Source organism: Hippoglossus stenolepis, chromosome 6, assembly GCF_022539355.2.
Source record: "Hippoglossus stenolepis isolate QCI-W04-F060 chromosome 6, HSTE1.2, whole genome shotgun sequence".
Taxonomy (NCBI): Eukaryota; Metazoa; Chordata; class Actinopteri; order Pleuronectiformes; family Pleuronectidae; genus Hippoglossus; species Hippoglossus stenolepis.
Genome location: NC_061488.1, coordinates 5,365,903 through 5,389,690, shown reverse-complemented (window position 1 = coordinate 5,389,690; position 23,788 = coordinate 5,365,903). Strand labels below are relative to the sequence as shown.

The window sequence follows — 23,788 nt, the reverse complement described above, 5'->3', positions numbered from 1 at the left end:
ATTATTTCCTCATGAGGTCTGAGTTGGATCCTTGAACAAACCTCTAGAGAAAAGCCTGTGTTTGAGGTAAATCAAGGCTATTGTTGTACATTCACTGCATATTATTAATTTGTTAGGAGTAAGTTTTCTGTGCTTGGTCTGCGTTGTTTAGTATCGGATGCTGAGCCTGTCAGTGTGTATGTAACTGGGCGTGGCTTCTGGTCTCCTGATTCTCCGGCCAATACTTGAGCTGCATCAATCAACCGTCGTCAATCAGACAGTATCCATCAACCACTTCTAATCTACTACTCAATTCAACCCAGTCATAAAACTGCTTCGACAGACCTTTAACCATCCATGTGTGTCTCATCAGGATCACCTGCTCCCTCCGTCTGCTCAGCCAACACATCACCGCTTGTCTCCACCTCAGCCCTCTCGGCCACAATCAGCCACACTGCCTCCGTATCCTTTGTTACCGGCACTAAACCCTCTGCTCCTTTAGCCAGCAGCCTGACTGTCTCAGTATCAGCTGCTACCAGGAGCTCAGCCTGGAACACTGCACAGGTCCCATCCAGACTCCAAATCTTGGGTATGAATATTTTGTCAATACCCTGTGTTGTTGATAGGCCGCTTGCAAATAATAAATCTTAATTCTTTTGTAAATAAGCGCATTTATATTATTAGTCCAGCTTGAGTTCAGTCCTGCCTTTCACTCAAACCTAGCATAATGTATAGAATAAATAGTAGGGGGACTAACATTGATCCTTGTGGGACACCTTTATCAATCTTTTCATGTTTTCATTTGAAACCAGCAGCATCAATAGTCTGAACTCTACCAGCAAAATGATCAGCTATGTAAACTGGCAACCAGTGCAGCTGTGGCTGTGCCTCATTAATATGAGTGACACTGTTGATCACAGCAACAGCTCGATCACGACAACGACATTCGTGATTCTCCAGTTTGTGTTTCTGTGTACTGAGTCAAGCTTCACCGAACTTTGAATGAACAGGTGAACCGCTCTTTGTGCAGAAGCGGTGGTGCAGTGTCAGGGTTCAATGGACTGAGTCCTGCAGGAGCTCTTTACTTTGCCGCAGCTCAATTCCTGCAGGTCACGTTTAAAGTTTCAAAAAGAAAACTATACCAAAATGGTGTAATCGGCAGTATCAGAACCCTTGGACAGATGAGAGTGCAGCACAATGTGAGTTAAGTTCACATTGATAGCTGTTTTTGCAGGAATAGATCAGTTAGCAGCAGCAGCAGCAGCAGCAGCAGCAGCAGCAGCATCACGGTGTCTACACTCATAAACTCCTGTGATGTACATCAGGGTTGATTCCTGTCTTGAGTCTATTTTCCTCATCCAGTTAATTAACAAGTCTGTACTCCTGCCAAACCGAAGTTTCCTCCACTCAAGTACGATTAGACACAGTTACCACTTCCCCTTGCTCTCCGTCAACATGCTGGCTTCCCTCGTTTCTTTCATTCTCTCATCTAACCCTCTCTCCGCAGTCCAAGTCCCCATCATACGCCGTCTCTGTGTCGCTTTGAGGCAACTGGCCCTCATCGTTTCCGCTGTGAAATGGCTTTCACTCACGGCGACTTCTCCAGAATGTGAATGAAGCCGCTGTGAGGAGTCCTTTTCCATTAACTGTCAGTCACCGGCCCTCACTATGATATGGCAGTGATGTCTCGGGCCCATGCACACATACATGCAAACACACCAATGTGCCAAAAAAAAAAAGGCTCAAAATATGGTTCTTGCAGAATTGTATTCTTCACTGTCTTCTTCTTCTCCTCGGAGCAGTAAATAAATAATGAGAACACTTAAAATTCTACCAGTACTCCATTGCTCTGCTGCCTTCAGTCCTCTAAAGAAAAGAAAGGCCTCATTGGAAACACAGAGGCTGCTTCTCCTTTTTCTTTTCTTCTTACACAGTTCTATCCCTTCCATCCCGTTCATCCCTCTCTTCTGCTCCGTCACTTCTCCCTCTCTGTTTTTATTTCCCTCAACAAAAAAAACTTCTCTCTGCTGAATCTCTGTCAAACGCCGCTCTTGCGAACTCCTTTTACTTGTCCTCGTGTATGCATAATATTTCCCATTAACATTTATGCAAGACAAAAAAATGTCCCTCTCGTGCATTTTGAACACGACCTTGTGGAATATTACAGGAACAGTGAGATGTGAAAGTCTCTCAGCTTTTGCTCCGTATTTGTGTCCACGACTTCTGCAGAGATCAGTAGACGTGCAGTCATCTCCAGCAGACAAACCCAGAGGTAGAGGAAATGTAGGGGCCACATACCTCAGGCTACCTGCCCTTTGCACAGGTGGGAGGGGGGGGGCACAAACCTGTTGTGGCTAATATCAAATGACAGGAGGTTGTATTTAAGCTGGAAAGAGATTGTGACATGAGCTGTAGTAGGAAGACATGTCTGACTTGAAGTGATCATCTCCAGTTTTCTACAGAACACTGACCTTTTGTGTTGAGATGAAAAAAATGAAAGCAGACAGATTGAGGCTGAGTTATGCACGAGTGATAACAACAAGATGTGTCTCTGCGCGCACGTGTTGGCGTAAGTCTTAATGTTTGTGCGGTGCATCCAGAATTAGTGGCTCTGCAGCATTCTGAAATATGTGTAAGCCTGTTGAACCAGAAACTGTCACCATGAAATCCTGTTTCAGACGGGCTTACAGCGAAATGAGCGTCTGTGTGTGTGTGTGTGTGTGTGTGTGTGTGTGTGTGTGTGTGTGTGTGTGTGTGTGTGTGTGTGTGTGTGTGTGTGTGTGTGTGTGTGTTGTGATGTCTACAGAGGTTGTTCTTCATTTCACGGCGGCTGATAAACGACTGCAGCAGAGAGAGAGAGAGTTCAAGCACACGAAGATGGAAAAATAGGAAACTGACAAGTAGAAAATTACAGCACCCCCCACAGAAAGGTCAAACCGGAGCGTGGTTACATTCTGGAAATGAAAAATAAAAGATTCTCAGTGCGTGGATATCGGCGACTCTAATTCTTTTGTGCCCCCCGGACTCTCTCACCTCTCCCGCCCTGAGTTTCTTGGCAGTGGAGCTGCAGTTAATGTGCCAGTGAAATCTTTTCAAAATTGAAAATTAGCAAGTGAATGGTGCTGTGAGTGACTGTGAGTGTGGAGTTGCACGGCGGGGGATTTTACTCACAAATACCACCCAGACTGGGCTGATACTTAAAATGAAATGTCTCCATATGCCTCCCCCCCCACCCTCAGCAGGTCATTTTGATTACTGCACAGAACTGTTGTTCCCGTCTCTGCGTCTCCGCTGCTCTCCCACACAGTCATTTGCATTTCTCCTTTCTTGGCTCTCCTCCATATCTTCCAATTGGTCCTGTCACACCTGTTATTCGCTTGTTTTTCCTCTTTTCACCCTCCTTTGTGGCAATGCAGAATCTCATCTGAATGCATGGCCGCTCAGGAGCTCTCCACCTGCTTTGGAACACTGCTTTTTTTTTTTTACTGATATGAAAAAGAAGTGCTGTCCTTCCTTCCTCCTTGTAAACCCTCTCACAGCAACTCCAGGTCACACAGGATTGACCACACGCCATGAGGTGAAGGAGCCGATTCCCTGCATGTGTTTTGATAGTGAAATGCATGAAAACCTTGATATTCCATTCACTTTTATGTGGCTTTGCTGGTTATCTCGCCCTGTCCTGCTCAAATAGTATGCACAGGCTTTCCAGTGCTTTCTTGCCTGCAGACAAGCAGAGGGAGGCGGGGGAGGAGGAGGGAGGAGAGAGTAAGGAGGGAGGGAGAGGGAGGGTAGCAAATGAGGTGTGGGTACAAATTATGGGGTGACTAGAGAGGAGAGCAGCAGCCCAGCCCTGGAAATGGAGAGAAAGAGGGTGGGGATGACACAGAGAAAGAGAGAGAGAGAGATTATACAGTGTAAAATCCAGAGGAGCTGTGGTAGTAGTGCAGCGTACACACATCAGCAGGGCTCCTTCACTGCTGGGGAACAACCGCCTTTTTTTGTGTGTCTCCCCGCCTCCCCGCTGCAGAGTGGGGGAGTGCGTTTACCGTCGCGCCCAAGGGGAGAAGCCAAGAAGTATCCTCCAATCAGCCGTCAGTGGTTCCTCTCATCTTGTGAGGGTGCTGATGGTGATTTATCACTGACCTGAGACAGGCGGTGCACTCTGCTCAGCACTGCAGCCACCTGGAATACTCGCCAGGCTTTTTATACCTTTTCTCGAGCACAAATACCCTCCTGTGGATATTTCAAACTGAATGACCAGAGGACAAAAGGAGGATTAAAATGGACTTACTCACTGCTGAATTCTCTTTTCCCCCTAAAGATGGACTAACTTTTACACGTGAATTTGTGCCATAGGAGAACATCCTTTTGTATGCTGTGCTTTAATAGAAGAAAGTGTTTTTTTTAAGGAAGTATTTGTAATTTCACACCTTGTATATTATTCTGGAAGCATGTCCTATCCTATAGGTGCTAGAGTAGACAGAGGTACAGGAGATGAACAGGAGACGGAGATGGAGAGAGGGGATGAAAGTTGCCCGCCTGCTGAGAGTGTCTGACACCTCTTTGTGGCTCGATTAGCGGCTGCTTGGACTATCAGGTTATCTCTAACTCAGCTACCATGCTTCTCATTGAGGTGGCATGAGTCGGGATGTGTGTTTGTGCCTGGTTGAAGGTTAGAAGCCAGTTAGAGTTCGGGATTACGCCGCCTCTGGAAAGGATACAGGTGTAGTCGAGCCTTGAATGAGGATTAGCGTCTTTAACACCTTGTCGCTGGCACCGCACGGGGCCACGGAGCGTTCAGACAAGACTGTCAAGCTGCGGCCGTGCTGCCGGTTGCCCGCTGCAGGATTAAAGATAAAGGCTTTTTCATCCAGCATGATGAGACTCAGAGGTCAAGGACAGAGACCAGGAGATGGTAGAAAGTTATACTGAGATTCTGTTTCCAGTCTAATTCAGGTTATCTTGGAGGAAAGCAGTCATAGAGCCAATGGGAGTTGAATACCAGTGGAAAGGTTGTGTTTATAACATCAGGAGGAAAACTAAAACATTAAGAGAATGTGTGGAGCCTCATTGAATCAAAATCAAATTAGTGGTTATTTAAAAAGCAAACATTCATGGTTCTTGTGATTAACAGTCTTGATTTCTCCAATAACCCGGCGAGCACCAAATCCAATTGATCCATTGATATTGATTCCTGTATCTAGTCAGGACAGAGTCGTGTCTGATCTCTGGTTAGGAGGTCAGTAATTTAATTATAATCCATCATTCGCTCTCACCCTGGAGTCGTCAGCCACAGTGCTGAGTGGGCGCTTGCTCAGAGAATCAATGGTCTAATACTTGTCATTATTTCAAACCACAGATCAGATAAGTACAAACCACTCCTGCTTGGAGCGCGTTCTGTTTACACGTCTCTCATTGTTCAGAGAGGCTGTTTGAAAAATTGACTTCTCCTCCACTTATGGCAGCTCCGCTGACGGCTACAGGAAATTTGGCAGGTTGTGTTTGTAGTGACGCTTGTTGTTGAAAGAGACATGTGTTGCAGCCTGTTTGTGATGCATGTGCAGGTGTGCACGTAGTTTGGAATTGCATCCCTGGCACACGGCTTATCTTAGCGGCACAGCTAGGGCTTAAAGATCCTGCTAACCCTAAACCCTATGTCCCACCTCTCCACGTGGAGAGTCGTATTAGGAAATACTTTTTTAACAATGCATTGATACGGAGGGAGGAGGGTCCTAACAGGAGGAGAGGTTATCAGAGCACACACACACACAAACACACACACACACACACACACACACACAAACACACACACACACCACAAATCCTTCAGCAATCCTGGACAGCAGAGTGTAGTAGGTGGGAAGCTCTGCGTGGGAGTGAGGAAAGCAGGAGTGAAAACAGGACTGAGGCAAGTTCTTTGATCGCTGCATTGTTTTGCAGAGAACTTGTTCAAAGAGCATTGCTGAACGTGAGCTGTTTGCAGGTTTAGTGCTGTGAGTGAGAAAAAGACAAAGCAACATGAAGGAGTTCAGCTAGAGTTCTGCTGGGAGAACCTGCTCTATCCTGCAGTTTTCAACGTTAAAGAGCAAAACCAGGTCGGGTAGCCCAGGGTTAATGTCTCACCACTTTTGACAAGTCACCAGACTGTGCATTCATTTCTCTAGCTCCAGTTCACAGATCATCTTTTTATGAAACGGTTCAAAGATAAGACTGAAGTGAAGCTGGATGATCTACAAAAAGCACAAGAACTTAAAAGTTTTTTCCCCCACAATGGAGAGAGAAACAAATGGACTCGCAGCTCCACAAGTATCTCCACCTCTGAATCGACTCTGGATTATAACCCTTGAATTGTGACCGAGAGAAGGAGGAAGAGTGACGCAGCCAATTAAACTGTGAATCCACCGCCGGCAGGGATGAGCTGCGTGTTACTCTGAGGAGAAGAAGTGTAACACTCCACAACCCTTTGCGAATGAGGGTGGGGCTCTCACTCTCCACTCCACAGACAAAGACCCCGGTAGAGAGAGTCCTGGTGTGAGAGCTGGTCATCGGGAGCAGGTTGTGGACCGGCGCGGTCAAAAGTCACGATGGGGTGCAACATGTGTGTGGTTCAAAAGCCTGAGGAGCAGTACAGGGTCATGTTCCAGGTGAGAACTCAGTCTCCGCTCTTCTTTTTCTCTCTCTGTGTCTCAGATGTTTTTTCTTTTCTGTCTTCAAGTCTTCAAGTAAAAGCATCCCTTTGTGTCTCCTCCCCAAACTACTCTTTGTTATTCTCTCTGGCTGTGGCCCAGTGACGCTGCTGGATGAATAGAATCCAAAACATCAAAATAATCGAGTGATTATTTTTGCAACACAACCTCTTGATGTTGACAAACTCATTTAACCCCAAAACATTCACAAACATCTATTAACCAGTTTTTACTCCCTAGTACATTTTTGCATCAATCAAACACAGTTATTTGTATTGATGGAAATACAATATAATCATAATCATCTTCATAAGGTAATTTAGTTAAAATGAAAAATTTAATTAAAGTTTAAACATTATGATAGGGTAATTAGAAACCTGGTAATAACATGAAATAATAATAATAATAGTTATTATTTATTGTTATTAATGATGAATTAAGTGAATCAACTGACTTAATGCATTAAACACGACTGTTGGGTTTAATATAAGCTTATTGATATAAGCCCCAGATCATGTGACGCATCTCACCCCCGCAAACAAATCTACCTTTTGTGTCAGATCTTTGTTCCTTTTCCCAAAATACCAGCCCTTGTCCTGCTTTAACAAGCTTATTAATTTCTATATTGAACAAGTTATTTAAGGAGGATAATACAGATAATTATCATAATGACACTTTGCTGTGATTACCATGATCAGAGTGAAGAGAGCCGAGCTAGATTAGATAAAATGGAGATGATATGCCGGCGTGCAGAGAGTGGAGTGGTGCAGAGCCTCGGAGGCAGCAGGATGGATGGGTTGTTATAGCTGGGCTAAAGTGTTATGGGAGAGAGAGAGGGGTTGCCACGGTTACAGCCTCAGTACCACCTGCCAACTGGGACCACAGACTGTACGTGAGTAAGCTCATCTGGCTGCGCAGTGCCTAAGGAAGCTTGTGCTCTGTGACTTCATGATACAGGCGGTGACCGAGAAGAAAAGGCCCGTGCTTACTAAGCATGAGGAATGCTCAGCACTCGTGGGTAAACTGTGCAACACTTTAAGGATCTGTGGCACCAGGAGCCACAGCTGGGTCTCTGTTGCATGTTGCGGTCTGGGCCAGTTAACCCGGGAGGGGGGGCCTCATCTGGTGCCAGAGGCGATGCCAAGAGAGAACATGGAGAGAGACTGAGCCTGTGTAGAGGCTCGGTAATGAATCGAGCCGAGAGTCCAAATGAAAGAGGGAGGGGAAAGTCAAGCTGCTTTTCTTTCTTCCGCTCCTTCTTTCTGTTGTTTGCCCTCCGATATCAGAGGTAATTGATTTGAGCGCTTCACGGAGCAGGAGTAAATAGAAAGGTTTGAATGACTTCTCAAACCCCCGAGGTGGAGCGCAAGAAAGGGAGGAGGGATTTGGTTGATGTGTGCACTCCGGGGTGTGATCATGCAACCAGAGCAGGGCCGTAATTCCATATTCGGTGACCTTATCTAACGAGGGGCGGCTGTAACGACACCGACCGCATGCAGGTCAACGTCTTTCAAAGTGGAAATCAAATGATTCCGCTGTCGTGGCGATGTGAGGTCGGCTGTATCCCGGAGACACTCGCAGCTCTGTCAGACTGAGCATCCCGAACATGGCTTCCCAGACAGGTGTGGTGGGAAGGAGGGAGATGTGTGGTGTGATTTGATTGTTAAGCTGTTCTGTGGTGGAGCAGCAAGTCTGCATTACACTGTGGTCAGACGAGCCTGGAACGACGCTGCTGGCAGAGGAGGCAGAGGGAACAAACGCAGATGGAGCAGCGAAGCGGAGCCAGAGCGCTTGGCTGTGAGATGTCAACTCGAGGATATACTCTCATTTAAGGAGAACGAGATGTTAAGAGGCTTAAAAAATGTATAAACAAAAGGTCCAAATATGAAAAGCAGCCGAGAGGTAGCATGCTGTTTGGTCCCCAAAATGAAATCTCAGCTATTACGTGATAATGATTAGAAACATAGCGATTCTTGCTGTGCAGATGGTCCATTAATCCAAACATCACGCCAAGCAGGAGATGGAGGTGGTCAATCATTAAAAAAATAAATAAACAAGGACATAATCACATCTCCTGCTACATTTCAGCTGCTTCCCAGGTTCTGTATTTTCCCTTTCGAGGCGTTTACCTTAACTAACATGTAGAATTTACACCTTCAAATTAAAAGGCACTAACTGTGTCTGGCTCTAAACAATAAAAGCAGCGTTTAGAGCTTTAAGCTGCATCAGGGCTGGAAAAACCCGGCTGTTAAATTGAACTATATCGAAACACTTGCTTCTCTTGCCAAAGGAATAAAACTCATGCATTATACATCGGGCCTCTGCCTCAGACACGCTGCACGCTGGAACACACCCATTGGTATGTTCCTGATCAGCCTCCTATAGGCACCATTTAAAATCACATATTGTTGTTTGCAGGATGAATCACTCGCTCGGCTGTGGAGCCGCTGTGCACGTTACTCTGAGCCAAGCGTTCTACATACATTCAGCAGAGCACACCTGACCTACACACATACACACACACACACACACTCATGCAGTAAACCCCTGCCCCCCCGAGCCCTTCAGCCGCTCCCTTCTTTTTCCTCTACCCCCGTCACTGTAAAGCAGGAGGCTGTTTCCATGGCAACCGGCGTCATTAAACAAACCTAATGTGCTTTTACTCACAGTGACACTAAAGAAATATATTGACGGACGGAAGAAAGATGACGATCGATACAAACCAATGATCAGGAGATATTAGCAGGACGTGCGTGTGTGTGTGTGTGTGTGTGTGTGTGTGTGTGTGTGTGTGTGTGTGTGTGTGTGTGTGTGTGTGTGTGTGTGTGTGTGTGTGTGTGTGTGTACTATTTTGTCCACCTCCTGTGTGTGTTTGAATGGAACACACACAGGAGGTGGACAAAATAGTAGGAAAAACTGGTTACATACACTGAACTTACAGTGTATGTAACCAGTTTTTATTATGTGTTTCAGAAATATATGACTACATTATACTGTCATCTGTTCCTATTATTATTATTTTGTTTATTCTATACTTCTCTTATGTTATGTAGTTGCTTCCCAGGAGAACATTTTTTTAATTTTTCTATTTATTTTGTTATTCTTCCTTAATGATGAATGTTAAAGCAGAAAAGTGACTTGCATTTGGTTGATAATACTCCTGTACTTTATTTAAGTAGGATTTTACCTCTACGTCTAATCGAGAACTCTCTATATAGTTTTATTATTATATCACATAAGAAATTAGCAGGAATAATGTAACTTTATCTTTTCTGTCTTACCTAAAATTAGTGGAGCCTTTACGTAAGATGGAGGATTTCAAATTTTAAACAAAAGGTTCCACTGAGTTACAGTATTTCTTGTGTCAGCGATTCCTTGTCAAGTTTCAAATATAAATACAAGCCAGGACAAATAACACACACAAACAAACTAAAACACAACAAACCAATTTAAAACAAAGAACCTGCATAGAAACATGTATCGTATGAATTATAGCCACAAATAAAAGCCACATGGTAAAAACATCGTTCTATGAAAACTGATTTTAATACGATAATGATAAGTTTATGACGTCTTCCAGCTCTTTCCAAACATGTTGTGCATAAAAGCAGAATGCAGCTCCGTTCGGGAAGGTGAGAGAATTCTTTCTGATGAGCGTGTGTTGTGAAGTAACAACTGACTAGATAAGCATTGTGTGGTTTTGTGCCTTGTGCAGCTGCTCATTCGTCACACACAATCTGGGTGTAAGCATGTTCGGGTTCCTGATCCTTCAGACGTCTCCGGCTTGTCACCGACATGTAGACGACACAAAAAGGACGCTGATGGAGAGTTTCTCTCATCAATCATTTAAAATCACAGGAGCGGCCGAGGAAAGAGGGTGAAGGGCGTTTTTGTGAGGTCATAGAGTCTAGGACACGTTTTTAAAAATCTTCCACACGCTCTTTTCTCCACCTTGCTCGAGTTTCCATCCTCACCACATGAATGATGAATATATTGGCAAACCTTGCATTTTGATAGTCTCCATACTCCCACTGAGACTTGTTAACATCATCACCATCAGCGTCCGCGCTGCCTTTTAAAATCAATATCTTCCCACTGTGATCAGTTCATAATTGGCCGACCTCTCCCTGCCTGTGTATTCAAATGAGACCGGTGGTATCAGACAACGGGGGGTTATAATCTGAGTGGGTTCAACCCCCGTCTCCAGAATAATTGATTTTTCTGAGGATGTGACTGCTCCGGCCTTCAAAGCAAAGGAGATGAGAGGAATCAATTACCGGACAAGTGGAATTCAATGTGTTGGGGTGGGGGGGTGCAGGTATCAGTCGTGGAGGATCTTCCGTGTGAAACGTGAAGCTTGAGAAAAAACTCATGACGGGGAGAAGAATAAGACTCCAGATTAAGACTGTGGTTGTTTATGTGGGATAATGAGGAAGCGATGAATGCAGAGTGAGACGTCACCTTCCCTGACTTCCCTCTTCTCTCTGCTGTGCGGAGAGGTAATTTGCTCCTTGGCGGCTTTTCAGATAAAAGCTAATTATGCATCAATGTCTTAATTCCACATTCCATTGTGTGTGTTTACATACAAGTGCTGAACCCAGAGTCGGGCTCGCTCCCTATTTGCATTCACACAGCGATTCCTTGAAAGCTCGTTTTCAGCGTTTCTCCTGCATCATTACCCCCCACCCCCACCCCACCCCCACCCCCTTCACCTCCCATCCTCCCCACTCCTCCGGTGTCTCTCCTCCTTTGGTCTCTCTCTCTCTACCCTTTGAACTTTTTTTTTTTTTTGCATCTCTTTCATCTCTATACCACCTCTCCCCCACACCCCCCACCCACCCACCCTCCGCTCCTACAGCCGCCACCGCCCATACCCCTGCTGCGAATCTGAAGGCTTCACCATTTCTTCAAGATTTCACCTGTAATTTTCAACCCAAACACGTGGAACGAGGGTGGGGGTGGGGTGTCTGGGGACCAGTGGCGTAGCTTGTGTAGCTCATAAAAAGCACCTGTGTAGAATGACCTACTAACCCGGAGATAATAGAGAACAGCACGGGTAGGAGTGGAATCCATTCTCCATCAAGTCCGAGCCGGAGAGCTGTCCAATGCACAACAACAACCATCACCCTGCATGAAGTCATCTTCAAAGCACCTCTCATTGATAATGAATGAGAAGCCCCCCCCCCCCATCACCCTCTCAGTATTCATACCTGTCACTCATGACCTCGTGGAGCACTTTCCTATGAGCCCGTCTCTGATCCTGCAGAGCTCGGCCGTGTGGTCACGAGCACAAAGCGCTGATATATCTAAATGCTCTTTGCCGAGGAATGTCGAGGTGTGTTTCCCTCCCATCGAACATGCAAACTACACAAAGTGTTAATTCCTTCTCCGCTCACAGGCCGAGCAGAGAGGAAGCACCTGATTCCTCCCCAGGAGAAGGAGCTCATTAAGAGAGACAGATAGATTTATGGAGGGACATTAGAGTGTTAGGAGAGACAAGCTCACACCAGGAGATGGACCGCCTGAAATAGATGGAAATAGAGTATTGCGAGTTTTCATCTCCGGGGAAGGGACAGGGCCGACAGAACTGCTGAGGCAGCACGGCCAGAGAACGACAGAGTGTGAAGCAAACGGGAGAGAGAGAGAGAGATAGAAAGAAGGAGTGAACACGGGCAGACGGAGGGTAAGAGAACAGGAAGGGATGTGAGCATGGAAACACAAACTGAGGAAAGATGGACTGTAGAAGAGAGGTTGTGGTGAGAGAACCAAATACGAAGAAAAAAGAAAATAGGAGATAAACGTGTTTCTGTCCCTGGCTGCACAGGGGAACATTGATTTGACATGCAATTACTGGAAGGGGACCAGCGAAGAGAGAGGGAGCGGGAGAATGAAGGAGGGCGGAGAACGAGAAAGATGTGGAGACAGCCAAGGTCAGCGACATGAATGAGACTCCACAAAGAGCGTCTGGCTCGGTAGCTCTTATAAAAACCATGTTGCTCTCAGTCTCTCGGGGAATGAAATCACACCAGATCGAGGTTTATTATGTGAGTGCGGTGTTTCTACAGGTTTTTATTAAAAGCCTTAAATGTCATTTACAAAAGTCTTAAATATTTGATCATGTAATGCAGATGTTCCACACAGGAGATTGTTCAAATTGTCCAATCCTCCTCTCTGGCTCCTTGTTCCATATGTTTCCCATGATAGTTTCTTCTTTAGGTTTTTCCTTATCTGATTTCAGGGTCTGAGGATGGACGCTGTCATATCCTGTGTATAATGTTCATACACAGGATATGACAGCGTCCATGACTTGACTGTTTCATGGAGTTTCAGTAGCAGACCTACTGTGGATCATACATTTTGACTCCTGCTATCTACAGTAGATACGAAGCTCAATTTTTAATTAATGAATCGTTTTAATTTAATCAGTTTCCCTGTTTTCTGCCTCTGGCAGGGTTCAGGCTGTATAAATTTTAATAATTAATGTTATTTTACCCTGAATTATTGTATTTTACCGCTGGGGAGTATTTGAAATTTATATAGATATAATAATAAATAGCTATAATATAATATCCATTTGAGATCTTTGGCTGGTATATTGAGTATAACTAGTTTTACATTGTATTAAAAGGGTATTTAACTGTAACCAGCTATAAATTTAGTGACAATGATTTAATAGCATGGAGTCTATACTGCTCACTTCCATTTCATTAGTCATAGTACTTAAAACAAGTCATAATATGTTTGAGGAAATAAGCAGGAAGTGGAAGTTTCTCTTCCTCTGGATCTGAATCTTGAACCAGTCGCCCTGATTCTGAAGAAACTACGAAACCAACGATAACGTCGCAGTCGACCACATCCAGACATTTCCTCCTCCACTAAAGAACCAACGTCCTCCAAGTCTTATAATAATGTGTTGCTGATGAGTACTTTCTTATTTGTGAAGCTTAAACTAAAGATTAATTTAACAAGATGCAGATGACAGGCCAATCTGATCATGTTCCTGCTATAAAGTGACAAGTAATCTAAAATTATGGCCTTAATCTCATAATATTACAATTTCCTTATGTGAGAATTCCAACTTTATTACCTTCGATTTTATTCGTGCAATATTAAAACTTGATTCTTGATATCTCTTAACACTCTGTCGTGTACTAACATTATCTGATAAACACAAAGTACAGCGGAGGCCACCGGGTCTGTAGTTAAACCAACCCAGCCCCAGTTTGTGCTTCTCATTTATTAACATCAGCACAGATTCAGGTCACGGAGATAAATAGTGTTTTCTGAAGGATAATTATCCAACCATGTTAAGCACACTTGTTTTTCTAAGGGTAGCGTCAGATTCCCCAAAGACTCGTCTAATCATCGGGAGGGAAAATATTCAGTCTGCTGCATGATAAAAAAATTTAATTTCCTTTTTTTTTTTAGGGTGTTTAAGGGTTTTTAAAAACATTATTAATGTTTGGTAATAGCCTACATGAGAAGCATAAACTGGAGCTGAAATTATCCGACAAATTAAAAAACAGCTTTAATGAGGCCACTGAATTAATCTTTACTCTCAAAGTCCAGGACTGTTTCAGCTTCAGTCGCCCGGAGGTCAAACAACAGACATTATTTAGATTTCTCCATCAGATTAGTTTTCAATAATCCCTCATTTTTAATACTCTCGTTCTTTAAACCGACAGCGATGTGAAATCTTTTGTCATGCACCTTTACAGTCCCACTGCATATTTCAAAACCTTTTAAATTAACTGTCGGGGTCCGGAGGGAGAGGGAGGGAGAGACACAAATTTAATATCTACTGTTCATGTCTCAACTTGTTTTATTTCACACCATCAAAATGTCTGAAAGTGTGAAATCCCAGCACAAATGACATTACAATCATTCCCAGTGAAGCTCTGTCAAAGTAGGTTATCTGGAATATAAATACGTTTTGCTATTTAAATGTATTTGCAGAAAAAAGGCACCATTTCTAATTCAAACAAAAGAAAGATAAGGGTGTTTTGTTGAGGAAGCTCTCAGGGAGACACGAGCGCTTAAAAACTAACCTACAAAGGGAAATACTATTTATTTTTTATCTCTGTTACTATATTAACTTGAATAAGTGCTTTTCCTCTTTCCTCTCAGGTTCCTTTTCCTTTACGGAGAAAAGTTCACAGCGACTGTTTTCACACCGCTCACAGTTTGAATTCATTTCTGACTCCACTGTTTTCCTGCTCTCTCTCCACAGAGGGGTCACAACACGCTGTGCCCGCTCGACGCTGACGGTCGATTAAAGGTCTTCACAGTTCTCTGCTGCTCGATGTGATGTGGCGTCAAAACCCCTTTTCTATAAACCCCCCTTATTTTTCACGGTTTCTGTGTCTCAGTAGAAAACACATCAGTCTTTAAATGAACTCACACGTCTGATGAACTGATTCTTGTAGTTCTCTGCTGACTGATGCTCTTTATTTTAGGTGTGTAGCTGTAGTTTTCCCTCCTGCTCGTCTGTCTGAGAAAAACTTCTTCGTCTGCACCTTTCTGTTCCTCCTCTTGTGTATTTTGTAGTTTTGTAGCCGTTCATTTTACAGCATCTTTCCCCTTCATTTTAAATCCCTCTTCCTCTTCTTCTTCTCCTCTTCCTCTCCTCCTCCTGCTCCCCTTGACTATATTTTTGTTTCCAGGTGAATGGGAAGGAGCTGTCCCGCCTCTCCGGGGACCCCACCCTGGACATGCGGGACCCTGTGCTATCCAACATACTGAGGCGGGGGGCTCGCAGACGGGCCGGTCTGGCGGGAGCTCCTGGAGGGTTAGTGCCTCTGACCATGGGCATGGCCGACTGTGTGGACAGCTGCACCCAGACAGACATCAGCTTCCAGCATATGTTGACCCTGGGAAAGAGCAGCCAGCATCCCTGTGGCGCTCCGCCCCCGCCCGACCCTCCGCCATCGCCGCCGCTACCGCCCCTACTGGAGCCATATCTACTCAATGAACTGTGAGTGTAACAGGCCGGAGTCAGACCAGAGCTCATCTGCTGTTCTGGTTCTAGAGCTCCATGTCTTTCAAGATTTTTAGCTTCCCAACCCTTGTGTCCTCTCGTCCTCAGCTTCATCGAGCCTGTGTACTATGACCCCACTGACTACTTCGATATCGCTCAGCACGAAGTGGACAGGCAGGACGAGCTGGAGTATGAGGTGAGAGCCCGTCAGTGACTCAATCTCTGCTGCCCCACTGTTCTCTGTCTGACATCCTCTCCTCCTTCTCTCCACCTGCACCAGGAGGTGGAGCTGTGTAAGTTTCGTCAGCAGGATAAACTCGGGCTGACGGTGTGTTACAGGACCGATGACGAGGAGGACCTGGGGATATACGTAGGAGAGGTGAAGGCAGTGTGTTCAAATGAAAGTCTGTGAAAATATATTATGTTATATTTTGATTCTCCTACACAAATCCCTTTTTTTGTTATTTCCAGGTGAACCCGAACAGTATCGCTGCGATGGACGGCCGCATCCGCAAGGGAGACAGAATACTACAGGTGCAACAGGAGCCAACATAATAATAAATAGAACAATAAAATAGAAATATAGAAATCTATCCATCTATCTATCAGAGCCAAGGTCAGTCATTTTCAAAAGCTTTTGAGAAGGGGTTTTAAAAGAAGCTCGAGAATTAGTCTGTCTACGTTCAGTGGGGAGTGAATTCATAATGTGGAGACTCTGATAACAAAGGCTCCGTCCCCCTTTGTTACAAGGTGACACCTGGAGTAACCAGCCTGGCTCTAATTTGCAGATCTTAGCGGTCGAGAGGGCTCGTACCAGGTCAATGGTCCTGAAAGGGATTTGGGTGCAAGGTCATTTAAGGGCCTTAAAAGTGAGCAATGGAATTTTGTAATCAATACAACATTTAACAGGGAGCCGGTGTAGAGAGGTGAACACAGGAGCAACGTGGTCCTGCCTTTTTGTCCCAGTGATGGAGGGAGCTCGGCTGATACCTGAGTACAGTGCATTGTAGCAGTCAAGGCGAGAATTTATAAAAGCATGTACAACTTTTTCACATCTGCAACTGATAAAAAAAGAACAGGGCAGAAGAGTATTTTTCACGTGTGCATAAAATTCGAGTTTTAAGTCAAATAGTGTAAAGATTCCTCGCAGTGGCTTTGATGTTATTCAACAGATCAAAGCAGGTGGGATTGAATGTAAACTTGTCATCATTGAAATTTAGGACATTCAGGATTTACCGTGAGAGATGTTTGTTCGATTGCTTGGATCTGAGGGTTTTAATGTCACATATAACTGAGAATCAACTGTATATACATGATAAAATGATAGAAGGTATCTTTTTTGGATATTACAGACCTTTTATATGCTCAATGAAAGCATTGTTATCATTAGTACAGTTGTCTTACTCTTCACGAAAACATTTAAACCAACAAAACTCTTGTTACACCTATTTATGTTAAAAATGTTGTCTGGTTATGCATGAAACTGAAACTACAACAGTCACGTCTAATGCTTCCTCACTCCAGGACATTACTAATAGCGCAGCGTTTATTCTGAATTCATTCATAAGTGAAAAGAAATCATTACCGATGCTGTTAAGCTGAGCTTTTTTCAGCTTAACAGCAATTCTAAAGAAAAACTATTTCCTGAAATGAGCGATTTAATTGAATGGTGGAAAAAGGGTCTTTTATTATCTGGCATTAGCTGAACTTTATTATTCTCTCCCTGCGAACAGATAAATGGAGTGGACATCCAGGACCGAGAGGAGGCCGTGGCTATTCTCACCAGAGAGGACAGCACCAACGTCTCCCTGCTCCTCGCTCGACCCGAGATAGAGGTGAGGAAATTGGATATTCAGTCCACAGAGAGCGCCGCGAAGCTCCGTCTGAATGCTGACCGGAAAAATAAACATTCCTCTTTTTCAATTATTCTGCATTGGCTGTACGACGGTGGAGCTCCATGTCAAGTCGTGAGATTGTGGGACACAAGGAGAACAAAGGAGAAAGAAAACAAACTGGAAACAATAGAATCTCTCTCAGTGGAGCACAAACCTCCACCGAGGCCCAACGGTCCACTTACTGTCAACCAGGCTGCAATAAATTTCACACACTCATAGATATCAGTTCCCTGAACATGTCTGATTATCTTCATCAAGATCCTAAAATTATTCCCTGGGAACTCAGAAAAACAACAACAACACACTCACACGATTAAATAAGTGATTAACAAAACAGACAGACAGACAGATAGACAGATAGATAGATAGATAGATAGATAGATAGATAGATAGATAGATAGATAGATAGATAGATAGATAGATAGATAGAAGATAGAATAAGTTCACTGCAGTGAGATGAAAGTCTCGTCACCAGAACTACTACAGAGCTGTCACTGTAAAGAAGTATGTGCCAATGGAAATATTGAAAATACAAATATTTTAAGTACAAGGTGATTGAAAGACACAAGTAAATACAGATTTAAGGATAAATATCTGAAGCTATACAAAGTTATAGAGCAAATATCAAGAGGTGGATCTGAGGGGCTGAGTCGACGGGCAGCGATACTGACGCAGGGCAGCAGAGGCATCGACAACCAAGTGGAGAGATGGGAAATCTTTGCAGCTCAAATAAACCGCCAAATTGGCCGGGTGCGCATGATGGAGGATTGTGGAGAGCGAGGCACGGCACACGATTAGAGCAGCACAGATGGAGCTGACTGCCTGAACTAGCTGGCAAGCCTCGCTCCATTAGATCCATATTTCTGTTTGAATCGGCACAAAAATTCAAAACGCCCATTATTTCATCAAGATCCATGAATTATTCTTTGAGGATCAGCACCAAAATTGAGTAGGTTGTTCCTTGGGTTACGCGCCCCCCCGCCTCCACACAGGGTCACATGTGTTGTTTTTAGTGAAATCCTGCTTAGAAACAATCCAACCAACCAACAAACGGACAGGGACGAACACACAAGCTCCTCAGTGGAGGTAACGAGGAAGAGTGTGGTTCTCAGCTTCGTCCAGCGCCGCACGCTGTCGATGAGAACACTGATAGCATGAATAAACAGGCGAAGACAAATAGTGCTTGTATTCACTGTGCTAATGTGGCGCCGCTTTGTTTCCCTCAAGGTCGCTGTTCCAGCACAGGAGGACCATCTAACACACACCGGACACACACACACTCCTGCCAAACGACTTGTAAATACACAACTTGACACATGTCTGACCAATGAAATGGGTTTTCATTGCATAGTAAAATAAAACCATGCTGCAGATGGAGGGAGGCTGTGTCTGTGAGAGAAAACAAAGATCTGTATGCAGGCTGCATTCGTACAGATGGAGCTAGAGGGCAGATTTAAAAGGCCCTCATTAAAACAGTCTTAAGTCAAAGGTGCACACACACACACACTCACACACACTCACACTCAAACACACACAAATGTTACCGCTCCTTTTCTTCAGATATGTCCTGAGAGGAGCACTACCTGTGAGAGGCCCGACGAGATTTACATTACAACTGCGCAGTGCCTGCATTAAGATTCAAGAGTGCGGACGGAGAATCATCAGAGGGAAATGCACAAGCCCAGATTAAAGCCTGATCTGTTGTCTTGGGGGAGAAGGGGAGGGAAGTGAGGGGGTTCGTCGAAGAATAAGAGAACGAAGAATCAATGCTTCATCTCTGCAGTCGGCGCGCAATTCACAGCCAAATCAAACCAATTAGCTAAAATAAACTGCACTGCGAGAAGTGTCTGATTTGCTAATGTGAGCGCAAGCATTTGCATTATGTTTGATGCCAATCAGAGTAGAAGAGTAAACACATTAGAGACAACAACAAATATCCAGATTGGATCACTCCTGATATCCTGGATTGATATTTCATCCTCTAATACCCCAAAAAATATGAAACTAATTTCATCACCATCAGATAGAACATGGTCAAAGTTTCCCATGTTACATCCAAATAGGGATTTTTCATGTTACTGATAATTCATTCAATGGTATCTAAAAGCTGTCGCAGTCTCAATACTCCATCTAGTGGCAGAAGAGTATATTACTCTTTACTATCAGTGTTCAAATGTGCTGCTCTCAACATTAAATCTGCTATAATCTGTAGTTTTACAGGAACAATGGATGATGTCACAAGATTGGATGATAAAGAATCAATTTACAATTTAACTATGTCAACTTCCATCCATCCATTATCTATACGGCTTATCCTTTGAGGAGGATTACACCCTGGACAGGTCGCCAGAGTATCGCAAGCTATGTCAACTTATGATAATAATAATAATGTCAGTGTTTTGGTTTTCTTGCCACCTTTGACAGAGCAAGCCACAGATTCATAGAATCATCGCTGTAGTAGTTTTGTCTCTTTGTAGTCGTTTGACTTCCCAATGAGAACTGTCGCAGTCACCTCAAACGGAGGCTCTGACCCAAAAGTGGCCACAAAATCAGTAAACGCTGGTCTAAAGATGTAAAGATATTTTATGTTCAGCACTAACACAGAGTTTCTTGTCTTTTTTCTCCTCCACGTTGACTTTGACGTCTCCACTGCGATGCCTCCTTCACCCGTCAGAACGACAACCAGTTGGACCCAGATGAGCTGGACCTGGAGCCCCTGGACAACGCTGTGCACCTGCCCAGCAGCCACAGAGTGAGGTCCGGCACCTGCGTCCTGGGTGCTGGAGCAGGCGGTGTTGCAGGTGGAGGTGTGCTAGGTGGTCACGGTCGCTCCCTAAGCCGGGATTCACCCGATTTGCTCCAGACGGTGCTGAGCAACAGCCAGGAGCTGGACAGCGGGGTGGGCCGTACAGACGAAAGCACACGCTATGAGGAGTCGTCAGAACACGACCTCCTGGGAGACGACCACACCAGTGCCCCCAATACAAACGCCACCAATACGCCTGGCAGCATGCGCAAGTTTTTGTCTGGTAGAGGGGATACTTCGCCCTTGCTGCACTCCCAGGACCTCCAGTTCAGCACTGACTCCCTCTTAGGGCTGGACTGTGTGAACGGTGGAGGGCTGGAGCAGGTGGAGCGACAGGAAAGGACCTACGTGGCGGATCCTGTGAGGATGATGATGCCCGGGCTGACAGAGGAGGAGTGTGAGAGGTACAAGGAGCTGCTGGAAATCAAGTTTTACTACGAGAAGAACAGCGAAGCTCTGCTGCTGCTGGGAGGCCAGGGGCCGGAACAAGACGGCGGGAGTGTCCCACTGGACGTGAATAGGAATGAGAGCCTGACGCAGCATGAGATGGCTCTTTTGGAAGAGGAATTGCGCCACTTGGAGTTCAAGTGTCGTAACATCCTGAGGGCGCAGAAGATGCAGCAGCTGCGGGAGCGATGTATGAAGGCTTGGCCTCCAGAGGACAAGAACGGAGCGGGTGCTGGACGCTTGGACATTAGTGGCGCTTTGGTCCAAGAGGAGTCCTGTCACCACGCTCTCTCAGATATCAACGAGCTTCCAGAGAGGGAGCGCTCCGATAAGGACAGTACGAGTGCCTACAACACTGGAGGGGAAAGTTGCAGGAGCACCCCTCTGGTCAATGAACAGTACCCATCACCCTCCACACAGAGCCTGGAGGGGGGGGAGTCTCTTTGTTCAACTTCCACTAGGCAGAGAGAGAGGGGGACCAGGGACGGAGCACAAACAAACTTGAACCAACCCTACGCTCACACTCACAGAAGAGCAGCGGACACTAAGACATCCAGCCCTGGAGCTAAAGTCAGGTCCCTGTCTCGAGATGGAGGAACCAGGAGGGGCTCGGACGGAGGGATGAGACGTAACCCCAAAGCCAACGGGACAGCAGAGAGGGCTGGTGGACGCAGTGCAGAGAACAGCCCCTACCTGTCCCGTCGACAAACTGAAACGAAGCCGCCTCAACGCTACCTGAGCTGCATGCAGCTGAGGTCTCCCTCCACCTCTGAGCAGCTCTGTGGTCTCAGGGAGACTCTCAGAGAAGGAAGCTTGGAGAATGGGGGTGACGACAGCCCCATGAGCTTGGGTAGCACATGTAAAGGTGTGGCCCAGGTCCCAGGTCCTGTCCCGTTACCCTTGTCCCCCTCTCTGATGCCTGCCTCCCCTCGTATGGAGTGGAAGGTGAAGATCCGCAGCGACGGCTCTCGCTACGTGGCCAAACGGCCCGTGAGGGATCGCCTCCTGAAGGCCCGCGCCATGAAGATCAGGGAGGAGCGCAGCGGCATGACCACGGACGACGACGCCGTGAGCGAAATGAAGATGGGTCGCTACTGGAGCAAAGAAGAGCGCAAGCAGCAGCTGCAGAAGGCCCGCGAGCAGCGGCGGCGCAGAGAGTTTATGATGCAGAGCCGTCTGGACTGTCTGAGGGACCGCGAGAGGGAGCCGGGCAGCGGCGGCGGTCAGCAGGGGGCGACACACCAGCAGGAGGCCAACTCTATCCTGGAGCTTTGCCACCGCAGGAGCATGAAGAAGCGCAGTCGCAGAATCCTGGACAACTGGATCACGATACAGGAGCTGCTGGCTCATGGGAGCAGGTCTGAAGACGGGAAGAAAGTCTACAACCCGCTGTTATCTGTCACCACAGTGTGAGACTCAACACGACAGAGACAGAGAGTCAGAGGGAAGAGAAAGTGCCAAAAGGTTTGGTCAGAGCCTAAAGGATGAATCTCTGTGGCACAAACATCCGCCTGCAGGGATGCAGCATCCATCTGAAACACAAGTCATTGAACGTAGCATCGGCCCAAATCTGAAATGTTCAAATCAGAGAGAAGCACATGACTGAGACAGTCAGTATCACATCTTCCTTAACAGACGACACACACGTTAACAATATCACATTGAACTTTTCTGGTTGAACGGACCTGAACCAGTCAGCAAACGGCTTTCTACCCATGTTTACCTGTCACATGTGAAGAATGTGATTCTTTTTTTATCTTCATCTGAATGTCACGGTCAATGCACAGGATCAAATAAGAAGCGTGTGGACAGACTTAAGAGACGAGAGGTGGAGACAGAACATGAGCAACATATTCAGAGGGAATCCAGCCAGAGAGCTGCAGCAAGACAAAGACGCACATCGTCATTCATGTTGTGTCTCGTTACATAAAGAGGAGATGCTCTGTGAGATGGCACCACCTGCTGTTGGACCGTTACAGAAGTGGTGCAGAACTGAGAATGTTTTTATCTTTTCAGGCCTCTTAACACGTGTCTGAGTGACAGATCAGATGGAATCATGCAGCTGTGAAAACCACGATGAGAAAAAGCCACTTCTGTGCCAGATAACTGTAAATTTAGTGTCCACACAGGACTTTTGATGAAGCACATTTTCAGAGCGACATCGTGCCAGTTGATGTAGTCGAGACATTTTTCTTCATTCCTGCCGTGTTTGTGTACAAATGTTTTGGAATCGGAGGCCGAGCGGATTCCTTCCTTCAGGCAGATTTCACAAAATAGCACAAGTTTCCCAGTATTACATACAGACTGAAATAATGCAACTAAGAGAATAAAGATTGAAGCACATAGTAACTGACAGGATTTTTTTTTAAACTTGAAAAAGCACAGAAAACATTTGTTATTTAAAAAGGCAAAATATCAAATCCTGTTTATACAGTTGTCAGGTCAAAATTCCCTGCTCACACCCAATTGTGCCATGTTTAAGAAAGTGAGAAAATAATCCTGGATCTGCCCGTTTATAAGGATCCGCTCCAAAACGCTGATGAAAACCTCCTTAGTGGAGGAAATGACAATTGTTACGTCTCAATATGTATGTTCCTAAACATTACCTGTCATGTCTGGTGTGTTATTTCCAAATTTTGCCTTATTGTCTCAAGCCACTGGATAATTATCCAACAAGTTACCTGGACTAACAATAAAAGCCAATTAAAAGTATGGGGCAACTGATCCACGAGCAAAAGTTAGTTCTCATTTTGCTTTCATGCATGTTTTGATATTGAGGCTGTCCCCCCCCCATGTACTTATACCTTTAACATACTGTACTTGTGGATGTCTTTCTATGATCTGCTCGTAGCGTAGAGAAGAAAAAAAAAACCAATGGTAAACTTGTCTGTTGAATATTGTGGTGTTCAGTGTCTGCCATTTTGCAGTGAAAGCTTTTCTAAAATAAATGCTGTGATCATGAAAACCGTGTCGGTGTCGCGTGTTAGAATCCAGTGAA

The 23,788-nt window shown here is 45.2% G+C and overlaps 1 protein-coding gene across 2 annotated transcripts; it reads left to right on the top strand.

The window, feature by feature from the left end:
• Positions 1-3,973: 3,973 nt before the first annotated feature.
• On the top strand, positions 3,974-23,755 carry LOC118110700 (PDZ domain-containing protein 4). 2 transcript variants are annotated; one of them, XM_035158664.2, is made up of 8 exons: positions 3,974-6,623; positions 14,896-14,943; positions 15,329-15,639; positions 15,751-15,838; positions 15,923-16,021; positions 16,114-16,176; positions 17,376-17,477; positions 20,212-23,755. In XM_035158664.2, the coding sequence occupies exons 1-8, from the start codon at positions 6,564-6,566 to the stop codon at positions 22,201-22,203; spliced, it is 2,763 nt and encodes a 920-aa protein (XP_035014555.2). In that variant the 5' UTR covers positions 3,974-6,563; the 3' UTR covers positions 22,204-23,755. The 2 variants fall into 2 exon arrangements, with proteins under 2 accessions (XP_035014555.2, XP_035014556.2); XM_035158665.2 differs by lacking the exon at positions 14,896-14,943 and having other exon boundaries at positions 3,975-6,623.
• Positions 23,756-23,788: the final 33 nt, after the last annotated feature.

Bases quoted from the DNA above. Each gene is read 5' to 3' on its own strand.
- LOC118110700 (XM_035158664.2), top strand. From the start codon at position 6,564: ATGGGGTGCAACATGTGTGTGGTTCAAAAGCCTGAGGAGCAGTACAGG. The intron at 15,640-15,750 runs GTGAGTGTAACA...TCTCGTCCTCAG, and splicing joins CCATATCTACTCAATGAACT to CTTCATCGAGCCTGTGTACT. The intron at 16,177-17,375 runs GTGCAACAGGAG...CCCTGCGAACAG, and splicing joins AGGGAGACAGAATACTACAG to ATAAATGGAGTGGACATCCA.